The following is a 19,168-nucleotide window of genomic DNA, read 5'->3' on the forward strand; positions in this document are numbered from 1 at the left end:
GGAATGTGTTCCCCTTCTTGCCTGATACAGGATTTAAGCTGCTCAACATTTCAGGGTCTCCTTCGTTGTATTTTTCATTTCATGATGCGCCCAGTTTTTTCTTAAATTGGAGACAGGTGTGGACTGCAGCCAAGCCAGTTTAGAGGCTAGTTTACTAGAGAGGCATGGTGTTGAAATTCGTGCAGAATGTGGTTTGCCATTGTTTTGCTGAAATAAGCAGGGCCTTCCCTGAAAGAGACATTATCTGGATGGCAGCATATGTTGCTCCAAAACCTGTGTAGATCGTTCAGCATTAATGGTGCCTTCCCAGATGTGCACGGTACCCATGCCAGGTGCACTAATGCACCCTTGTACCATCACGGATGCTGGGTTTATAACTGAGTACTAATGACAAGCTGGATGGTCCCTCTCCTCTCTAGCCTGGAGGATGTGACGGCCATGATTTCCAGAAAGAATCACACATTTTAATGTGTTGGACCACAAGACAGTTTTTCACTTCATCTCAGTCCATTTTAAATAAGTTCGGGCCCAAAGAAAGCAGAGGTTTTTGTTTCTGCAACATGTTTATATATGGTTTCCTTTTATTGGTATAGTTTTAACCAGTATCTGTAGATGCAGCGATGAACTGTGTTCACAGACAAGGGTTTTTAGAAGTTCTTCTTAGCCCAGTCAGTGATTTCCACTACGGACGTATGTCTGTTTTTAATGCAGTGCCGCCTGAGGGCCCGAAGATCACGGCCATCCAATATTGGTCTTCTTCCTTGTCCCTTGGGTACAGAGATTTCTCCAGATTCTCTGAATCTTTTAATCATTTTATGTACTGTAGATGATGAAATCCCCAAATTCATTCCAATTTTAGAATTGAGGAACCTTATTCTTTAATTGTTCCACGCAGGCTTTCACAAAGTGATGGAACCGCTCACCATTTTCACTGGTGAGCGACTCTCTCTCTCTCTCTCTCTCTCTCTCTCTCTCTCTCTCTCTCTCTCTCAAATGCTCTTTTTATAATCAATCATGGTACTGATCTGTTGTCTTTGGTCTATTTTGTAATTGGATATTGGTTTATGTGATTTGAAAATCAGCTCATTCTGTTTTTATTTAAGTTTTATCCAGCTTCCCAACTTTTTTGGAACCAATGCAAACTTTCAAAACGTAAAGAGGAGCAAATATCTTTGGCTACGATGGTGTTTGTCCTTGTTTTGTAGCTACACCAGGACTGAAAAGCCAGCATCACGGATACAGTTGATGCAAATGTAAAGTTATTTTATTGACTTGTGACTCGCTCCTCTGTAGCTCTGAGTATTCACCTTGAATTGATATCCAAAATTCAGCCAGTGTTTTCTCTGCAAACTTGTGCTCCAGAGTTGCATCATCAATCAATCAATGACTCCTCCAATTCAGTTTGTATTCCTGTCAATTTTGTTACTGCAAGCGCATTTGTAATTCATTCTTCATCCTCAGACATTGCCTGCTTTTCAGAAAAATCCATGCACAAAACTGCATTCCCATCTCACTGGGATGAGGCCATATAAGGAACCATATGTCACCTTTTTACACACTGTCATCGCTCTAACAAACATCCAATCATGGGAAGCACTGAGGTTATAATTTGGCAGATGAGTGAGTGCAACAACGGTTTACTGATGCCCGTTTCAAATTTTTTTAAGAGAACGTAAAGAGTGATGCATTTTTACCCTGCGGTCCTGCACACAGGTCATTAAATTGGCTGAAAAGTAGAACAAGGCGTTATTCATCAGAAAGATTTGCAGCCGAAATTCTACCCAGACTTTGGAGCTGGCGGTGTTCTTATTTTTAAGGAAGTAAAATATTTTTCTATACCTGTGTTATACAATGAACTCGACAGCAAGCATATAAAAAGCAAAATCAGCTTCAATTTTGGATCATTACTCTTGAAATGCGCCAAAACACAACTGATCCAGTTTCCACAAAGTATGTTAGTGTACCATGCACTGCCCTCTTACAAACTTCATCTAACCTTATTTTGCTTAAATTAGCAATGACTTCTGACACTTTCACTTAATTCTGATGCCATATCTCTCACTCAATCACAATGTTTTTATTAAGCTGCTTAACTTAAGACAGTTTTATTTTAACATAATAATTTGCTTAAATTTGATTGCTGACCCAGATAGAACAATATTAGACATAACGTGATTGATTCTACTAGTTATATTTAGGATTTCTGGTTAATTTGTCAGTTTTCTTTTCTTTATTACTGTAACTTTGCTTACCTTTTGGTGTTCCCAGTCTCAACCCTGATGAAAAGCATCAGGACAAATGAAGAATAAAAATATGAATGGCTATTGGGACAACATGGAAGGCAAAAATAGGGTAATGGTAACCCAGAAATCTTAAATGAAACCAAGTTTTTTTTTTTTTTTTTTTTTTTTTTTTTTTATAAATCTAGTGAAGTTCACAACATTTACTTTGACTCAAACAATCAAGGATGATTGAGATCATAGATACAATAAAATGAGGCCAGAAATGTAAATGAAAAAAAAAAAAAAAGAAGAGGGATGACGGCCCGCGGATAGAGATGAGGGGTAAGAAAGAGTGGGAAAAGTGCTGTGGGAAGCAGCAGTGGAGGTAGTAATTAACCAGGGGTTAATGGAGGTGGCTAATTGTCCCCCACATGTATAGGTAGGCTTTCTGCTTGGCTACATTACAATTAAAAAACCACCCTCCTAATGATAGGGAATAACAATTAACTGATAATTAGAAATATACTAGGAAGACACACCGGCTTCATCGGTGTGTGTGTACGTTAAGAATCATTTCATATGCTACCAGCCCTTTTATTGTTAATGTCCATGCATTGAATTGAATTATATCTTTTTTGCTTTAATTCCTCAGTTAATTAACCCACATAAGGAAAGATAAGAATGGTCTTCTTCAACTTATCATTGTCTTTTGTTGCTCCTGTCCCCTATTTACCCTTTCTCCTTTCCCCTCCTCCCCTTTTTTTTTCCTCATCCCTGCTCGACCCTCTTTACACACCACACTTTCTTCTTTCTCCATCTTGTCCTACTTAAAAAAAAAAAAACATTCTATATATTGACAGTGATTATTAGTCTAACACCGAGCAAACTTTCTGTTCAAAGTCTTTCAAAGTTTTCATACTCTCTCTTGAAGTTCTCTTGTTTCTTCTTCTTTGGTTCAGCTTTTCGACCACTGATCCATATTATTACAACCCTGTCTTCTTCTACCTCTCTCCTTTCTGTAATTGTTCCATTCTTCTTGTCACTGATTTGATTTTTAGTATATTTCCCCACCTTTAAATTCTTGTTTTTCTCCTCCTAATTACTCTCCCATCACCTCCTCTTTTGCCTCTTTTCTCCAATTCTCCTCGTGATGATGGTAATCACAGCAGTACAAATGGTGTGATGATGATGAAGACCAAATCCCCAAAGTATATTTATCCTTCATCTTAAGAAAAAGCCAAATGATATTCCGCTGTCTTTTCTTTTGAAGAACACCAGCACTTAAATAACAGCATCATACCGAATGGCTGTGATTGAAGCTGAAAAGGCCAAGGAACTTCTCCACTACCCCGTTAAAGATCACCCTCACTCACACGTACTCACAGATCAACGCTTTTGCTCCGTCTTCTTCTGTCACACAAGAGCACGCAATTTCTTCCTGTGTGCACCCTGTTTTTCTTGACAGATGTAGACAGCCTCATAGCCCCATTTGCTGATTGGAGCAGTTAAAGCCCCAATCGCCTCTTATGGGCTACTTCTCCCTGACATTTTAGTTGATTGCATTGTGCTATCAGTGGTTCCTTTTTTGAAAAGCTGTACATAAAAATGACTCTAACAGTGACACTTTTTTGTTTTTCATTTTCTTGATATTTTTCTTCTCTTCAGGTTTTACATTTTTAAGCTGAGCATTCTTAATCAATGATTGAAATGAAATGAATGAACTTAACATTTTTATTTTATTTGATAAAACAGATGTTGACAAAGTTTTCCCTTGTGGACAATATTTTCAGTTGGAAAAAATAAATAAATCCCAACATCACAATGTTTGTTATCACACTAGTAAATATATCTGTCTACTATCCATCCACCTGTCTCTATTTAGTTTCATCCGTACTTCTACAATAACGTGGCATCTGATTATATAAGGCGTGTGTGTGTGCATGCAGATAACTGTGTGTGTGTGTGTGTGTGTGTGTGTGTGTGTGTGTGTGTGTGTGTGTGTGTGTGTGTGTGTGTGTGTGTGATTGAATCTATCATGCTCGCAGAAACAGTAAATGAGGTGTGAAAGTCAGGCTAAGATGAATGAAATAGCAGTTGTCCATTAAACATCCTCCTTAGAGCTCTGTTTGACTAACATACATCAGATATGCCATGCTCACTCTCCTCACAGTTCATTTTTTGAGTGTCAAATGTCTGCAATAACATAACAAGCAATGAGTGTTTGGACTTTACATTTGCTCAACATTTTCACTCATAGGAATACATTCCAAAATAGGATCTTGTAAATATGGCAAGTAACAAATATATACATCTGTCATTCGTTCTTGTTGGCTGGTATTCACCCATAGACAAAGACATTTTTTTAAACAGCTTATTGTTCTGTTATTTTAGATATTGCTGAACATATGGAGTCTTAAAGACAGCTGTTAAAAGCTAACTGCGGAAGAGGACGTAACATGGAATTATTTAAACATTTATGTGGTTGCTTGTTTTCAACTTTATTTCATTTTGCCATTTACTAATCAGAAACGGTGTGACTGTTCTCCGTAGACCGGAACTCCAATGGGCCTCAGAAAGGCCGACAAACTAGTGGGATGGATTCCGGCCTTGTCCTTTGAGTATGGAGATTTATTCGGTTTCTCTCATCGTTTGATGATTTTATGTAGTGTGGATACTAAAATCCTCAAATTCTTTACAATATTACGTTGAGGAATATTGTTCCTACATTGTTGCACTATTTGCCCAGCATTTTACAGAGTGGTGCACCCTTACCCATTTTCACCACCGAGAAACTCTGGATGCTCTTTTTATACTCAGTCATGTTGCTGATCTGTTGCCAGGTAACCAATTAGTTGTGAGATGTTCCACCAGGTGTTTCGTTTAGTGTTACACACCTTTTCCAGTTTTTTGTTGCCCCTGTCCCAACTCTTTTGAAACTAATTTAAAATGAGCATGTATTTTTCATAAAACAATACAAATTCCTCAATTTCAACATTGAATATGTTTCAATTAAACGTGGGTTTACATGATTAGCAAATCATCACATTCATTTTTATTTGCATTTCACACAGCGTCCTTACTTTTTTGTATGTACATATGGGAAATGACTTAATGATTAAAATATGATATCCTTTCATATCTTTTTTTTTTTTTTTTTTTTTTTTTTTTATCTCAGTCAGGTGATACACACAGCACAATACAGTGCAATGTTCATACACTACAAATGCACTTAATTTCCTTTTTACTGTATGACATATAGGTTTCATCTGCACAGTGTGAGGTGCTGCAGGCATACTGTACCCTCCAGGAGCAGCCTGAAGTGTTTGAAATGTTTAATACCATAGTGATCTGAGTTTCTGTGTCTGCTGCTGAATACAGTTCCCACCAACTGTGTTTGTACGGTATGTGCCAGTGCTCACACACAGAGACCTGACTTGCTATCTTGGGAATGGCTGGATGAATACTTTTTTTCTACAGACTCCCGTGGGTGAACCCTGTGTGGGTTTGTGTATGTCTGAGAGTGTGTACAAATGCAGTCCGACGATGTGTTGTTGTTTCAGTGCAGTCACCAACAAGGCCATATTATGTACCATATTGGAATATGATAATGGGCTGCATTTGCAAATATTAGCATTGCACAACTTTAGAAGTTAAATGTTAGCTGTAAGATTCATGTTTTTCATTTAGCTAACACAATCGATGCATCGAATGCATTGATGTCATCTTCCATCCTCAGATTCAGGAAATAATCTCTAGTTTTACATTTTAGGATGGCACAAATACAAAAAGCAAGTAAAACCTGTATTCCTCTTCAATTATTGCTTCTTGCTCTAGCTCCTCCGTATCAAAGCTGTTGTTTTAATTAGTGATTTGTCATGTTGGCGTGCTGTTTTTTTTTTTTTTTTTTTTTTTAAGTGGACTTCATTTAGTTGTATTTGTATTGTACTTCTGTCCTCTTGACAGTATTGAGTGTTTGCTCTGCCCTTTTTAGTTTGTCCGGGAAGAAAAAATGTGCTTCTCTTATGTTTGAAGAAATATGTTTTGCACAAGTCTAAAAGTACTGATGTTATTTTGTGTTTTGTTCCTTAAGCACTGTCAATCAGTTAGAATACTATCATTGGAGTCTCGCCCCTACTGAACCAATGCAAAATAACCCTTACTCTGCTAATATAGAAACTTCTGTTGCTATGAAAAAAGCATTGATAAATCTAGAAATTGTATTATTGAATTTTCACTTGATTGTGTAAATTCTGTGAACATATTTGACAGCATCGTTGGTCTGTCTCTCTGTATCAGCAGAGTTTTATGGATATATATAATGAAGACCCATACAAACCATACACATTGAACGGATGCTTCCTGCCTTGTTGCACCATGCATAACCTTCTCAAACATTTAATTTTCTCTCTGTTTAGATCAGAATATGAATTAAGCCCAATTTAAAGGGAAATCTCACTGAATTTGATTCATGACATTTCTGCTATTCCAAGCAACACAAGCAAAGATGACTTGATCCAAACAAATCCAAACAGAATTGACTGAGATTTGGGAGAGTCCGTCAGAATTTTCTTTTTTGATTAATAAACAGTATTAAACTTACAACAGTACAGCAAGTAAAACTAATCAATACAGTTGAAACAATAATCATGTTTTCAGCACCAAATTTGAGCTGGGCAGCATATTGTCTTTTCCTGGTTTTTAAGGCTGCACTTTCTGTAAGAAAGTGGTGTAATTTTCGGAACTTACCAGACTCTTCTCTCTGTTCTATTATTTGCCTTTCCCTACTTACACATTATCCACATCACTGATGATTATTTATCAAAAATCGCATTGTGTAAATATTTTGTCAAAGCACCCATATCAATTCGTACAATGTTTTCACAGTATCAATAGCAAGGTATTTGGTGAAAAATATTGTGATATTTGATTTAATGCATGTTGTCCAGCCCTACAACAAATACAAAAAATATGAGGAGGTAGGGGCTGATTAAGAGGCAGGGCCTGAAGGAGGGCAGAACACATCTCTATACTCCAAAAGAATTGACAGCACAGTGAGCACACTTTTTTTTTTCTTTCTTTTTTTTTTGTCTTAGCAAAAAAGGAAGTGGGAAGGTAGTGTGAAAGGGTGCAGTCCCCCATTGAGGCTGCTTGAAGCCAAATCATCTTTCATCTCCTTTCTTCTCTTTTTTTTTTTTTTTGCTATATGTGTTCTTTGCAGTGGCATCTGATTTGAGGGGGAAGATATCAGATCCTTTGAGTTAATCCAGTTAAGATAGATCCTTTGTGGTTTATGTGTCTGTTTGAGCTGATCAACCAAAGATGAAAAGATTGTATCTCTGTTTGTGTGAATGAGACACATAGGCCCGGTGGGGGCAACAGAAACAGTGCAGAGAGTAAAAACTATATATTTCTGCTTTAAAAACTGCCAAGATTGATTAAAACAAAACCAAAAAAAAAAAAAAAGATAAATAAAAATGAAAACACATGCCACTACTTGATTAGTTTAAGATTGTTGAATTTGTCTTTGAACTGTATAGTTCATCCGTGCAGGAGTGAAGGCATTAAAGCAGCACTTTCATTTTTGCCACCGGGCACTGCTGAGAGATATCTTGCTCGTCACAGCATCATTTTCACTTTAGACCCAATAAACTGTCAGTTGCAGTGAAACATTGAAAAAGGCTCAACTCCGCAGGGATTGGTAACGAGAGATCCATATCAGTGCACTGTATAATCACTGGATGATGGGACGCTCTCCGTTAGACAGAAGCACAGACATGATAAATGGCTTGTGTGAATGAAAAGTCCTCCTCTTATAGATTAATCCTTGGCTGCAATCAGAAGTGCCCCGCTACTCAAGCCAGCATGCCATCTGCTGAGACCCCCCTCCACTCTCCATGTACGCACACACACACACACACACACACACACACACACACACACACACACACACACAGAGAGACAGTTATCTTTGTCAGTGAGTCTAATGAGACTGGAGTAAGATATTACTCGACGTAACACAATACTCCACATCACATCAGGATCCACTGAAATAAACAGCAGGACTCTGCAAAAATATTCCTTTTGTTTTATGGTACATTTCATCACAAATAAACTCATGATTTACGACAAAATGCAAACCGTACCAAGTAACATGTACATACACACATGAAAACTAGAGATGGACCTTAAATAATCAAGATATTTGAGGGTATTTTTTTTTACCACAAACATATACTTGATAACATGAAAAAATTGTGAGAAATATTTGTATAATTCATTTGAATAACAAACATTCAGGGGAAAAACTATTTTTGTAGTTTTGTATGTCAGCAATAAGGTGACAGTTTGCCTTTAAATATTCTGTAAAAATGTTCATATTACCATGGTTTAATATTTTAATATTTTGTAACCAGATTACTTAGCCACAACTGAAGTTGCTCGCATTTTTTAACTCCTCCACTTGAGCTGCTTTAAACCAAGCTTGTTGTTGATGTGCATAAATTACACGCATAAATACATCACACAATTGTGTGCATGGTGATATGACGTTATTACTTCAAAGTCAGAATATTGCCATTATCACAACATGAATTTTAAATTGTTTTTAGTAAAGAATGTATACTATACCAAATCATAAGCCTGAGTAAATGGTAAACCTAAAGAGCTGTGTTGCTCAGCAGATCTGAAAATAACTAAAGCATGGCCTTATCTCTGCGTAACCTGTTGTGACCTGCACATTATAGCTTTCATCTGTCAGACCGTGCAGGTCTTTTGTGTTTACTGGGATAAAATATAAACACGTGCAAACTTAAATCCTTGAAGTTCTCACTTAATAAATTATAGAACAAAGTGACAGAGGTAAAAAGGTTGAATTTGGAAAGCCACATGCATAAAAAAGACTGATGTTCTTTTTTTTTCTATACTTTGTATATGGTTCTTTAGTTTTATCACTTCCCTCTATTGTAATTGTATTTCATTGGCTCTAAGTGCTTTACACCAGAAACTTAAAGTACATACAGTAAAGCATCTACACTGGGAAAAAAAAAAAAAAAAAGTTAATCCATTGTTCTACTATATTTTAAAATGTTCAACTTCGAAGATATTTAAAAGCACATAAATCCATGTTACTTTTCATGTTTTTCTTCCTCTCTCACACACACCCTCACACATACACACCCATGCAGCAGCCTGATTTCTGTCACCAATCAAGCTCCATTTTCCAACCAAATTAATTCTTTCTAATTTAGAGCTTCCAGCGGTCAACCCCCCGTGGCGCTGCAACTGAGCTGTGTCTGTGTGTGCTCATGCACACATATGCTTTCGTTTCTGCGTATGAAGGAGAGAACATTTGACAATAGATCTTAATTGAGAAGACGGACTGCAATCAGCACATTCTTGTAGGAAATCATTAAATCATTTTTTTCCTCCCCTCTCTTTTTCCTTTTCTCCTTCTTGTGGTGATTAGCATGGTGATGATAGCATCCCGATTATGTCCATCAGAAAAATCTGACATCTGCAGTCGCTCCAGTTCTGTTACTGAGGAACGTAAGAATGAAAGAAACACAAAAAACTTGCCAGCTCTCCTTAATGGGGAGCATTAAACACAGTGTACTTGGTACATGTGAAAGAGCCAAGACACAAAAGATACAACTCACAGTCCCATGTTGCCACATTTATATTCTGTTTTCTCCACCTTTGTACACCTGGTCCTTCCTCTGGAGTCATTTACACTGACTACGTTTTAATTTTCTGTTAAAATAAAAAAAATTAAAAAATTGTCTTAAAATTTGGTTGAAAAAAAAAGATCTGACCAGAATGTATACACTTTTCTGCAAATTTTTCACTATAATGTATACCAATTATCAGATCAAATTGGGAATTTAGACTTATGTCAGTCTGTCAAAAGCATTTTCATGATTTGAGAAGAATCTTGAGTCTAGACAAAATCCTAACTGTATGGCAGCCACCTTCGTTTGAGTCAGAACTATGTATGCAAAGAAATGGAAGAAAAGGAGCTTTTTTAATTAAATTAAAATACATGTTTTGTTTCTTCACTCAGTCACACTTTTTAGCAACACAACATTTCACTTAAAACCTGCTTTCTGTCTTATAGAGACTCCAGAACGTACTTCACCATAAGTGTTTGTTATATCTTTTATAATAACAGAAATGTACCTCCTTGTTCGAAATCTTTATTGAGGTAATTACAGACTTTGGCTGTTTTTCATTTTCCCTCTCACCATTTTGCTCTGAAATGGGGACCCGCCTGCTTCAGTAAAAGCTTCTTGACTTTTCAGACATAAAAGGCCTCTGCTGGAGCAACCTTGACTCTTTGGACTTTAGATCTAGTGGGTAGACATTGAATTCTCCGAGCTGCTTTTCTTTTCTTATCCCAATATAAAAAAAAAAGAGAAATGAAAAATAGGAGAAAGAGGCAGTGTATTGTGGAAGGTCTGGAGTGAAAAGAGTGCCGAAAGAGGCAGGAATGTTAATGGAACCTTTATTTCATTCAAAGCCAGCAGCTATCATTCACCACGGCCGTCAGTGACATTTTGCTTCGTTCCTCCTTTAGCATCTTTCAGTTGACTAAAATTCAGTTGAAATTTCTGGTCTCAAATTATTGACTAATGTGCATTACTAGTTTGGAATGCTTTCCACCATCATTGGTAGACTAATTTATGTTATTTATTAACAATACCAAAATCACAGCTTTACAAATGGCCACAGGCCTTTAGTGCTGTTGTGCTCAGAGGTTTGAATAAAATGTAGTTTTATTTACTTTTACACCATAGACTGGACTTCAGTGTGTTGTTTTAGACACAAACCCCAGTCAGTTTTGTCATCACCTATTTTGAGCACACAGAAGAGCAACAGCAGTTTGGACTCAGACTGACGAATGGAGCATTTAGAGAAACCGGTGTGTGGCCTTTTCTCACCTTTCATATAAATAAACCTTTCTTCTCTCCCCCTCTCACCCCACCATATCTCCCTGTCCCCCTCCCTCTGTGTCTCATCAGGCGATGGCAAATATTTTAAATCACCCGCGCGTCTATGCCTTCCTTCATGTTCCCGTGCAGTCGGCCTCAGACAGCGTACTGATGGACATGAAGAGGGAGTATTGCAATGATGACTTTAAAAGAGTGGTGGACTTCCTCCAAGAGAGGTAAGGCGGGATGTCTCTAATATGTTATTTTCCTGATAACAGAAATGGCTGCGAAGGTCATTTGTGTGTGTACACACGTGTAAACATGTGACTACAACAATGACTTTTCAAAAAGTATAAATTTCACCTTCATTTGGACATATTTTCGAATGCTTATCTTTCTCACTTGACTCACATCAAAATCAATACCTCACTGCATGGACTATTGTTGATCGTGATACACCGGTCTGAATAAGATCTCGTCAGATGTGTGTTGTGTGTCTAAGTCCTTATGGCAGCTCCTACATATCTATTTGAAGAGCGTTTCACTCTTTGACGAGCAATCCTCTCTTTTGTTATCTCTTTCTGCTCCTCCCTGGCTCACTTTGAGATAGTATAGAACATATGGACTCAATTTGGAAAAGTGTTTTATTTAAGTGATGTGTGAATGTTTTTGGTTCCGCAAACTGTCCCAAGAGTTAAATACAATTTTTGCTTAGGTTTCCATATTGCCCATGTCATTTTGGGATATTACTCCGACATTGATCTTTGTGGCAAACATAATAAACTGTATTAACTTAAAAACTACACCTTTAAAAAGCACGGCTTCAGGTAAATGTATGTTGGCAGATATATTAGATGTAAAATACTGATGCTGTGAGATGGGTCTCTTTTAAATATGAGCTTTTTACAAACTATGCTTTCTATTTAGCTGCACAAAAATACAAGCTTTTGAATGGCAGCATTGATATCTTTCTTTGTAAATCTCTCCCTTTAACTGCTGTTCACCTCTCTTTCTGTCATTTCTAATTCATTAAAACCATCACTTTACAAGGTTAAACATTTCAAACTTGGAATTAATAGACAAATCAAAGGACTGCAGCACTGGCTGGATGGCTAAACCATGATTCCTGTCTTACACTCAGTGCCCAAGCAAATGTTCCTCTAGAGTGTACACAATGACCAACACACACAGGTTTTTAAATCTAAACATGTACATTCCTGATGTGGATTTAATATAGCCACATAATGCCCAGATTTGAGTTCTGACATCACCAGAAAGATGCAAACTTAATCTTTTACTGGACGGAGGATCATCTGACAAAGAATTTGAGTCTGATTAATTATCACAGCAGAGTGATGAGTAAATATATAATTGATGCTCAGATAATACGCCATGAAAAGATTCATATGAAAATGAGTTTGTGTCATGTTTGTGTCTTGAATCTCTTGGTATTATTGCAAGATTTAAGAGAAACATGTTCATGTATGCCAGATGATAAACTCATATTTATTTTCCTGGAATAAAATGGCATCATACATATTTTTTTAATTAGTACAGTATAATGTATATATTTCTGCTTCATTTGATTATACAGTATACTGTATGTAAGTATTTAGAGACTGAGGGGAAAAAAAGAGATCTGCACTACTTTCAGAAATATAGTTTAATCACAGAATGGACATGAAGTCACTCCAATGATGATGATAAATCCTAATCTGAATTTCTATATGTTCACATACATGTGTTTTGATGATGCAGATGTTAACAGAGTTTGCTCTAAGGAAATGAGGTCCGTGTACAGCAGCAATCGATAGATTTCATGGCAACTACTTCATGTAGGTCAAAGTCAAGCCATGAGCTTAGATGTAAAATGTAAATATGAGCAATGACTTCTATTCAGGTCATTGTACAGTTATCCACATTAAACTCTTTGCATTTAACAATAATAACAGTTCACAGAAGCAATCACAACGTGTAGCCTGAAGCACTGGAAGTAGAAGTTTGTTACCCGCTGACTTGTACATATGTCTGTGTGTGTGAGTGTGTGTGAGTGTGTGTGAATGTGTGAGAGAGAGAGAGAGAGAGAGAGAGAGAGAGAGTTGTCAGTATCTGACAGTCACCATGTCTCTTTGAATCACTCTGACGCACTTACAGGTCTCTCTCTCTCTATCTGACTACATCTGCCTGTACACCCTTCTCTCATCCATTCTTCCTCACCGCCCTGTATTTTCCCTCTGGCACTGTGTGGAAACCCAAACAACCTGATCACAAGCCATTCACCCGAAATCCAGCTCCGTTCTGTCTTTTGACTCGATGCTTTTTGTTTGTTATACACAAGTATACATCTGCTATCAACTCCTTATATATTAATCTATAACTGTTTGGATAAGTGAATACTCTTAATAGATATTAGATGGATTTTAATTTCATTTTTTGCTCTTTTTCTGTTCTAGTTTCTATGTGTTCAAGAATTGGTGACACATCCATAACTTGACATTGTAATATTGCCTGTTTACCACTCAAATATGTATTTTAGCTTTGTGCTTTCATTTTTTTCATTGGCATTGATGCTTTACCTTTTCTTCAAATCTTCTTCTATGTTCCTTTTGAAGGGCTTTTGAGTTATATCACCATGTTTGCTTTAACGCTGACACCGATTTGTACTTGTGTGTATACACAGCATTGATTTTCTGGCAATTTGTCAGCCAGGAGTAGAGATATTTATCTCTCTCTCCAGTTAGTCTTTTTTTTTTTTTTTTTAAGTGTTTCTTGGATATTCTAACATAGTGACACCAATCGGGCCAGGTGGTAAATGATCATTGGAGACGCAGACACCATGCACAGGAAGGGCATAAACTGCCTTTTGTGTTAGTCGTGACATACACAGTGTCGTCGAGTAATATCTTACTTTAGTCTCATTAGATTCACTGACAAAGATAACTGTGGGGGTGGGGGTGGGGGTCGGCGTGGGTGATTTGGTTCTTCAGTTTTTAGCATCTGTTCAATAAACACGGTTTCAAACAGAAACAGGTGATGTCAGTTGTAAGGAATGAAGACCAGCACACATCCAGTAGTCTGACCCATTTGGCTACAGTGGTAATAGCTTAGATGCAGTTCAGGGTCTGGGAGAGAGGCCAGGACTTCACACAAGCCAAGAAACGCTCCCACTGTGTGTATCTGTGTCAGAGATAGTCAAAGTGTGCAAGAGTGTGTTCGTCTGAATGCTAAATAGGTTTTTAAAAACAGGTAGTCCTGAAATATTGGTCTTTCAGAGCACGACAGAGTCTATTGAATATGAAGGGAAACGTGTTTGTGTGTGTTACTATAGCCTGTAGATGCAAGGCTATAACAAGCTGATATTTGAAGGTGAACTTTGATTACTTTTGAGCGAGGTTATTAAAACCCTTTTAGTGGACTGATTTCTATTGTACAACTTGTATATAATGAGATATTAACAACATTATAATTGTTACCCCTGACTCATCAGTTCTTCCAGGAAATTGCAATTCCCCAATAACAGTCAGGGAGTCAACCTCGTCAACCACACTTCTCATCATCAAAACAAGCTACAGGCCAGTTGAAAAATACAAAACAGGAAGTGAAAGGGTTTATAAGAATTGTGGTTTTATCATAAAAATTCTGTATTTATTGAATTTGTTTTTTTCCACCCTTTCAGTTGCAAGAGATTGCATTTAATTTTCCTGCATAAAATTTGTGCTGAATTGATATTATTAAAAGCATAAAGCACTTATTTTTACATAAGTTGTAGCCTATGTATTCTACATTGCAGTCACAGACTATTTTGTAAATCTTCATTACTTTTATAACTCAGGAATTTCTTTCTTGCCCATGGTTCTTAAACTTTCAAATTTATTTTAAAAAGATGAGAACTCAAATATTTCCCAATACTTCTGTGGTGTGCAGTGTGATTTTGTATCATAAAAAGTGATAACATCAATTTTATGTGTGATGAGCTAGTCTAAAAAAAAATAAGATCCTTTAATTTGCAATTTTACAGCACAAAAATGACATTAAACTTCAATAATTGCATTACAATTTTTGAAGAGTTGCTGTAAAATAGAGCATTTTTTAATGCAGCAGTCACAAAAAAAACAACTTAATATGGCTAGAGACTAACTCACTCTTTGTCATACCGTATGTCCAATGATTTGTCTCCTTCGCCGCTTAACCTCACTAATATTTTCTTTTGATATCGTGTTTTGTTTTGTTTTTTTGTTTTTTTACACACGTGGTCAGCCTATAATATTATGAATATATTTTTCTTCTTTAACCATAAGCTACATTGGCTTGTTAATAACTTTTGTTGTTTCATCTTTTTTGTCTTTCAAACGGAAGGACTAAATTAAGGCCCATACTCCATGGGTGTGTTTGTGTATGTAGTGAGTCGGCCTCACTAATGTTGGTTCTTACATTTAGTCCTTTGTTTAAGCGTATGAAGTTCACCTCAGAGGATGAGGCAGGCACCTTGTGCAGTTGTGTGTGAGGTCAAGGCTTATCTGACTGACACACAGCAGGAGACAAATGTATTTCTCTTTAGAAAACGCTTAATGCCTGCAACACTGCAGAGGTCATGAGGGGTCACACTCCTCCGTCCTTCCTTATCAGTGAAAACCAGCACACAAACATATGCCGCACATCAGACCTTTCTGCTTCACATCCTTTGCGGCTTAAGATGTTCAGCTGCATTCAGCTGGGAAAGGGCCTTTTCTTACAATATGTTTTTTTTCTTTTTTTAAGTAACTGAGAGGTAGGTTTTCTTTCTAGAAAACGTTTTAGTGTATTGTGTTTCTTTTCTGCAAGACGTTTTAAAATGAGTATGTGCAAACATACACCATCAAAGAGTAAGTGAAATTAGCTGGTCACAAAAATGCAGTGGCTTTGAGAGCTAAATGCACTGCAACTTAATAAGCAAACAAATAAGCAAAACGCGAGAACACTCTAAAAACATCTCCATCAACTCTATAAAAAAAAAAGCACAGCCTTTAGAAAACATGCTGAACATTTAGCTTACTCAACGGTGTTGATGGTAGTGTGAAAAATTGAAGATATAGCCGTATTTCCCAAAAATCAAAACTACAACCGTTATATCTACATTGCATCTGAATAAAGTTTAGTTCCAGGCTTTGGCCACTTTTGAATGTTTTTGACCTTCAAAGTATTTTATACACGAGTATAGTTTTCAGTATACAAATTAAGTTTACAAATGTAATTCATGACATTATTTTAAGGTATTGTATAATTCCTCTGCTCTCTGTATAAATATTTAGTCTAATTCACATTTTGGTACATAAAGCATTCCTCTAAAGTCTTCCACATCCACAAAGAAGAACTGCATTAAATATTCTTTCCTTTGAATAACATAATTAATTTTGGTTGTTATAACACAATTGTTTTCTGCCATGAATAATTCTAACAATCAGTAGAATAATTATTTCATTAAAATGGTTAATTTGTTCTCGTCTGCCAATATAGACCATATTTTTTTCAATCTTTTCTCTCAGCTTCTATCAATTAAAATCACATAATGAAGTACAGTCTTTATGTAATGATGTATGGAGAAAATCCTGTTATGGTGGAATAAGGCTGTTACAAAGTGAGGAAACGTGGTCCGAGGATTTTCTACATTTGTTTTGTAGTTTGCCATAATATCTGGGCAGATGTTCTCTGAACTACTCTCAAGGATTAAGTGCGTCTGAACCTCAGGGGCCATAGATGAAACGCCTAGAAAAGAATAGCTTTGCGCCTGTGCGTTGGGGATTGGTTGTGTATGCGTGCCAAGGAGCAGAATCTGGCAGTATTAATGTTGAAATTTAGGGTTAGTTGGGTTGAGCGACTAGACAGGGATTAATGACGGGCCCCGGCTGGGTGTAGAGTGGCCCGCAGACCTTCTGGGGTTTCCCTCGGGTTGATAGGTTGGTTTCCCTGGAGGTTGTGTGTTTCTGACCTCTGAAAAACCTTTTAGTCTCCTGACATAGGGGTCCTTCCCTCAAGGAGACACACTCGCAGGCTTGTCAGCTATATGCATTCTATTTTAGCGGTGAAATCCACTTTCCTTAACTTCTGTATTACTGAAGACAGAAGAGGCAGAAGAGAATAAATGTTCTCAGGCCAAAACAGGAGAACCAAGAAGTACTTCACAGTTCAAAATATTGAAGTTTGTATCTCCAATTTTATAATTTTCTATTTAGTTTTTACAGTCGTTTTCTTAAAGGAGTGAGGATTTGAAAAAGTCAACGGGTGATGAATCTGTGTAATCCCAGAATCTGGTTGATGCAATGACCCTTGACCTATAAAATGACCTTCAGGAACCTAACACTCCCATTCAATTTCCATTTGAGTTTTTGGTGTCCATGCTGCACAGCTTCAGTCCATTGCTTTCCATGTTTTACAGTCAATGAGTTTTTAGTAAAGGTTGTAACATCACATTTGTCATGTGCATATCTATGTAACAGCCTGTTTGGTTGAGTCTGTCTGACATGGTCTTTTTCCTCCCTTTTTAAAGTGGTTGAAAGCCATCAGTCTCTTTTAAAGATGAGAGCAGTGGATGTAATATAAATTCACAAAACAGTTGATGAGAATTAGTAATGTGACCTGTTCAGAGACTTGATCCTTGGAAAGTAATAGTGGACACTTCAGTATCTACTTTACAAAACCAATCAACTAAAGCACCTTTATGCTGTAGTACTGTGTTGCAATGTGCTGCCAGAGTGACGCTGAGACTGTTGATATAATATGGAGATAATAAACTTTGTGTCTCTGTCTCTGTCTCTTAAGTGTAGAAACTTTGTCTCACCAAACAAACATGTCCAGGACGGTTTCATTTGTGTGTGTGTGCGTGTGTGTGTTAGTCATCTCCATTAGTCACGAGGAGTGACAGGGTTATATATGACCTCCCTGGGTTACAGAAGGGCACATGCATCAGTAGCGTGACTACACCGTGTTTGTGTGAGTGTGTGCAGACAGTCTCTTCCTCTATTTGTTGTTGGAGATACCTTTATTAGTGTGCACACACATGCACTCACACACTCAAGGGTTTGAAGATATCGGCCAGGGCTAATATTTCACTGGAGCGGGGGGGGGGGGGGGGGGGGGGGGGCGGGAGCTCACGAAAGGCATGGGAAAGAAACAAAAACAGATGAGACTCGCGTGGGGGGAAAAAGAGAGGGAAAGAAGGAGGACAAGAGAGGCGGGAAGAGAGCAGTGAGCGAGACAGGTTTGCCGCTACAACCTGCCCACTGGCGGGACTTGTCAACATTTCACCCCTCCTCTCTCCTCTCCTTTCCCTGAAGCTGATGATTCAGCAAGTGAAGTAAATGAAGCGTTGGGTTTCTGTGTGTGTGTTTGGGCTCTCAATCTTTGATTTAAAACTCCTATTTAAACACAGCGGCAGCAAGTACAGCAAGCATCCTGGTTTGAGTCATCGCAGGCACCGGGAATGTCTCTCACACACACACACTTACACATACAACATTCAATTTAAATAATTGGTTTTAGCAAGTGAAAGTGATTGAAAGCATAATGGAGATTTAATAATTGTGACCAACCTGTAGACTGCAACTGTAAAAGATGGTGTAGCACTTAGTATCAGTTTGATTATGTCACTCAACTCATAGAAATGTATTTATACAAATTGTATTTCATCAGAAAACATTAATTTATACATATGCAAACCTCTCCATACGCAGCGGGGTTAGGTAATTGTGATTGCGAATGTATCTGCTGTTTATGCTGTTTGTTTTCGTTGCCTGTTGGCTTGTGTATAGAAATCATTTAATCCAGGAAGGGGGGAGCCTTCCTGCTTACATACCTGGCTGCGTGTCAATAAGTCTAGCGTTGTGAATTGGCTCCGTTTAAACAACAGGAACCAAGCAGAGATGACTCATTAACCTCTCAACAAGCTGAAACTGAAGTGTGCGTGTGTCTGTTTGTGTGTCTGTTTGTGTGTGTGTGTGTGTGTGTGTGTGTCTGAGGGAGTCTGTGCACTTTACAGAGAGAACC

At 37.5% G+C, this 19,168-nt stretch overlaps 1 protein-coding gene across 2 annotated transcripts in view; it reads left to right on the forward strand.

Moving 5' to 3' along the window:
• Positions 1–19,168, forward strand: part of cdkal1 (CDK5 regulatory subunit associated protein 1-like 1) — a 223,034-nt gene that overhangs the window by 127,643 nt on the left and 76,223 nt on the right. For both annotated transcript variants that reach the window (XM_069143201.1, XM_069143202.1), the window contains exon 10: positions 11,240–11,385. In XM_069143201.1, the coding sequence (XP_068999302.1) occupies positions 11,240–11,385 (146 nt within the window). The remainder of the gene's footprint in view (positions 1–11,239; positions 11,386–19,168) is intronic.

This window comes from Embiotoca jacksoni, unplaced genomic scaffold (assembly GCF_022577435.1).
Source record: "Embiotoca jacksoni isolate LCO1_2020_lvr unplaced genomic scaffold, fEmbJac1.0.p SCAF_11, whole genome shotgun sequence".
NCBI classification, from domain to species: Eukaryota; Metazoa; Chordata; class Actinopteri; family Embiotocidae; genus Embiotoca; species Embiotoca jacksoni.